This window comes from Amphimedon queenslandica, unplaced genomic scaffold (assembly GCF_000090795.2).
Source record: "Amphimedon queenslandica unplaced genomic scaffold, v1.1 AMPQUscaffold_10286, whole genome shotgun sequence".
Classification (NCBI taxonomy): Eukaryota; Metazoa; Porifera; class Demospongiae; order Haplosclerida; family Niphatidae; genus Amphimedon; species Amphimedon queenslandica.
The window spans coordinates 1-3,944 of record NW_003549443.1 but is presented as its reverse complement, the minus strand read 5'-3'; the positions used below and the strand labels follow the sequence as shown (position 1 = coordinate 3,944).

The 3,944-nt window shown below is 36.0% G+C and overlaps 2 protein-coding genes across 2 annotated transcripts; both read left to right on the top strand.

Moving 5' to 3' along the window:
* The first annotated feature begins 1,173 nt into the window (after positions 1-1,173).
* Positions 1,174-2,454, top strand: LOC100634962 (TNF receptor-associated factor 5-like). Its single transcript, XM_003391200.2, has one exon. The coding sequence runs from the start codon at positions 1,174-1,176 to the stop codon at positions 2,446-2,448; it is 1,275 nt and encodes a 424-aa protein (XP_003391248.1). The 3' UTR covers positions 2,449-2,454.
* Positions 2,455-3,125: 671 nt separating this feature from the next.
* Positions 3,126-3,833, top strand: LOC105315427 (TNF receptor-associated factor 4-like; the record flags this gene model as incomplete). The annotated part of the gene is made up of 1 exon (XM_011410082.1): positions 3,126-3,833. A coding segment is annotated over exon 1 (708 nt), but the record flags the coding sequence as incomplete, so codon positions are not given.
* Between the last annotated feature and the right edge of the window lie 111 nt (positions 3,834-3,944).

Below are 3,944 nucleotides of genomic sequence, written 5' to 3'. Positions count from 1 at the left end.
AGAGAAAAACAAGAGAAGCACTATGAAGAAGAGATGAAACAACATCTAGATTTGACAACTGAGGAACTACAATTGACAAAGGAACAGCTAAAATTTAGAGATGAAGAAGTTCAAGAACTAAAATTTGAATGCCAGAAACTACAATCAAAATGCCAGAAATCTTGCAATATCTCTTAAAATAACAATTCTTTTTAGAGAAAAATAAGAATGTGTGTGTATGCGTGCAAAAAAGGTTAAATATCCCTGTGTGCAATTATGAATAGTTTGCTTGGCTTGGCTAACCATGAAATGATATCATTTTAAGCTCTGTTTGCTAATGCATGGTTGCATGCTCATCTTTCCTTTGCTTTGGTGAGTTAATTTAATTACCAACTCATCACTTCTTTCAAGATGGAGCAATAAATTCTTGCAAAAAATTAAACTTAACTTTATACTCTATTTTATGTACCCTTAATATTTGATTTCCTTTTCAATTACTTTGTGATGAATAACTACTTCAAAGATGAATACAATAACTGTTGGATATAATAAAAATAAAGAGAGAAGAAGCATTTCTACTTTATTTTTCTTCTAGAAAACTCATAATTTTTCTTTTTGATTGCCCACTTTCAATGGAAATAGAAAAATAAATTTATATTGCATAGCATGTTTTAAGCCTGGTTTACATTCGTCATAAAACGCAACGCAATTGAATGCAAAATTGAAATTTGACCAATTTTGCGTCAAATTCAAAGCGTTTTTGTGTCAAAAGGTCAAATTGCCCACGCACTTTTGACCGTTTCGTTGAATGTAAACCTAGCTTTACACTCACCATAAAATGCAACGCAATCGAACGCAAAATTGAAATTTGACCAATTTTGCGTCAACTTCAAAGCGTTTTTGCGTCAAAAGGTCAAATCGCCCACACACTTCTGACCGTTTCGTCAAATGTAAACCTAGCCTTACTGTAATTTTTTTTAATAATAAAGAAAGTGATGTACATACTACAAATATACATATAGAAATTTTAAATTAACAGTGCATTATGTCAGTAGTAAACTGCATGCATGCAGGTTGGATACAAGAACACAGATCATTACAGTTTCCTACATTATATACCAATGACCTCATTGTGGTCAAAATATCACTAGACTATATCAACTATCACATGATAGAATAGATCTACTTGTCAAAATGGCTACTGGTGGATCATCATATGGTGGATATGGCTATAAGTTTGTTGATGGTGAGCCTAGAGATGAATTAAAATGCAGCATTTGTACACTAGTATTACGTGATCCTCATCAAGTTACCTGCTGCTCAAACAGGTTTTGCAAAAGCTGTCTAGACCAAATAAAAGGTAAAAGGTGTCCTCTATGTCGAAAACCAATCAAATGCTTCAGAGATGGTGGCATCAATCGTGAGATCATAGCTCTTAAGATTCACTGTACTAACAGTGAGAAGGGTTGTAAGTGGCAGGGAACTATTAATGAAACTGGTACATCAATTAATACTCATCTTAATAGCTGCCCCTATCAATTGGTACCTTGCACTAATGGATGTGGAGAGAAGATTAGGAGAAGTTCACTGAAGACACATCTGACAGACAACTGTGCTAAACGACTAGCCCAGTGTATGTTCTGTCTAAAAAAAGGGCCTCACCAACTGATAACAAGCAGTAGTCATCTTGATGAGTGTCCTGACCTCCCAGTTTTATGTGGCTGCAGTGAGAAGATGCCACAACGTTTAGTAGCGTCACATAAAAAGACCTGCCCTAAAGCTGTCATACCATGTGAATACCGTACTGTTGGATGTAATAAGGTACTGAGGAGAGAAGATCTTGAGAAGCACAATGAAGAATCAATTAAAGAACATCTAAAGGTAGCAGTTAAAAGAATTAATAATCTACAACAGGAGATTGATACTTTGCAGTTACTACTTCCAACCAATCAAGTCATTATGCTAAACAAATATACAAAGAAGAAAGAACGAGATGACCATTGGCACAGCCCAGGGTTTTACACATCACAAGGAGGATATAAGATGTCATTAAGTGTCTATCCTAATGGTACTGGTACTGGTGAAGGTACACACGTCTCTTGCTTTATATATCTCATGGCAGGAGAATATGATGATACATTGGAGTGGCCATTTCAAGGAAGAGTCACTATAGAACTACTGAATCAACTTGAGGATAAGAATCATAAGAAATGTACTGCATTGTTTGAATCGACAACTAAAGGCAGTCAAAGGGTGAGGGAAGGTAGAAGCACAGGTGGTGGATTGGGTCGCATACAGTTCATATCACAAGAACAGTTAGAATATAATCCAGCTACTAATTGTCAGTATCTTAAAGATGATAGTCTGTACTTCAGAGTCAGTGTAAAGGCTACATCAAAGACAAAGCCATGGCTAGTAGGAGCATCTGGGATTATACAGTCAAAATGTTTAAAAAATGACAATTTTTGATATTACTAGTAGCTAGTGAGTGAAAAATTAATTTTACTAATAGTTTTTTTGATATTTTATTGATTAAAATGTGTAAAAGTTCTATTGCTGACCTTTGAAAAAGAATACATGGAGTGACTTGCCAAATTTGGCAAATTAAGCTTGATTTACTGTATATCTGGTTATTTTCAATGGTTATAAAATACAAAATCGAAAATTTAGGTGTTGGAAAATTTCATATGCTGCTACCTATTTTAGCCCAATTTGACTTGCAATTGTTTGTAGTCTCTGCAAGAAGTTTGATGATAACATCATCATCAAACTTCTTAGTGACAGTGACTACAAAACAATTACAAGTCTGATGCCTTTGTTTGAGCCAGTAACAACTGCTACCCTTTTGGACACCATTTTGAGAAAATTTTGTACCACACATCTACATAATGGGCTTAGTCTATCCACAGAGGAGGTTCAACACAGAAAGTCCAGCTAATCAAATATTCCACTGGCATCATGTTCGCATCAGATAATGCAACAAAATTAAAAAATTGTTTTATAGAGTACAAAATTTATGCGCTGAGGTAAGTCTCTGTTATCAGTTGAAGCAGTCAGCATTATGATTATAAATTCATAATCTGACAGATGTCATAGCAACCAGTTACAGTAAACAGACACACCCTGTAATCCTTATCATTGCTGCAATGGCTACTGGTAGACATAGGTATAAGTTTGTTGATGGTGAGCCTAGGGATGAATTAAAATGCAGCATTTGTACATTCGTACTATGTGATCCTCAACAAGCTACCTGCTGTGCAAAAAGGTTTTGCAAGAGCTGTCTAGACCAAATGGAAGACAAAAGGTGTCCTTTATGTCGAGAGCCAATCAACTGCTTTAGAGATGGTGGAATCAACCGTGAGATCATGGGTCTTAAGGTTTACTGTACTAACAGTGAGGAGGGTTGTGAGTGGCAGGGAACTATTAATGAAACTAATGATACATCAATTGATACTCATCTTAATAGTTGTCCCTATCAACTGGTACCTTGTACTAATGAGTGTGGAGAGAAGATTAGGAGAAGTTCACTGGAGATACATCTGACAGATAACTGTCTTGAACGAATGGTTAACTGTCAGTATTGCAACCAAAGAGGTCAATATCAACTGATAACAAGCAGCAATCATTTTGATGAGTGTCCTGACCTCCCAATCCAATGCAGTAATGAAGGTTGCAATATGACACCACGACGACGTTCACAATCACTACACAATGAGACCTGCCCTAAAGCTATCATACCATGTGCATACAATACGGTTGGATGTAAAAAGAAAATGAAGAGAGAAGAACAAGAGAAGCACAATGAAGACTCAATAACAGCACACGTACAACTGACAAAGAAACAGCTAGGGAAGGTAAAGGAACAACTACAAGCCATCAGGTGGTGCTACTTTTATATATGTTGTGTGTGTGTCTTTGTCTTTGCCTTTGCCTTTGTCTGTGTCAGTGTCTTTATGTACAAGCAA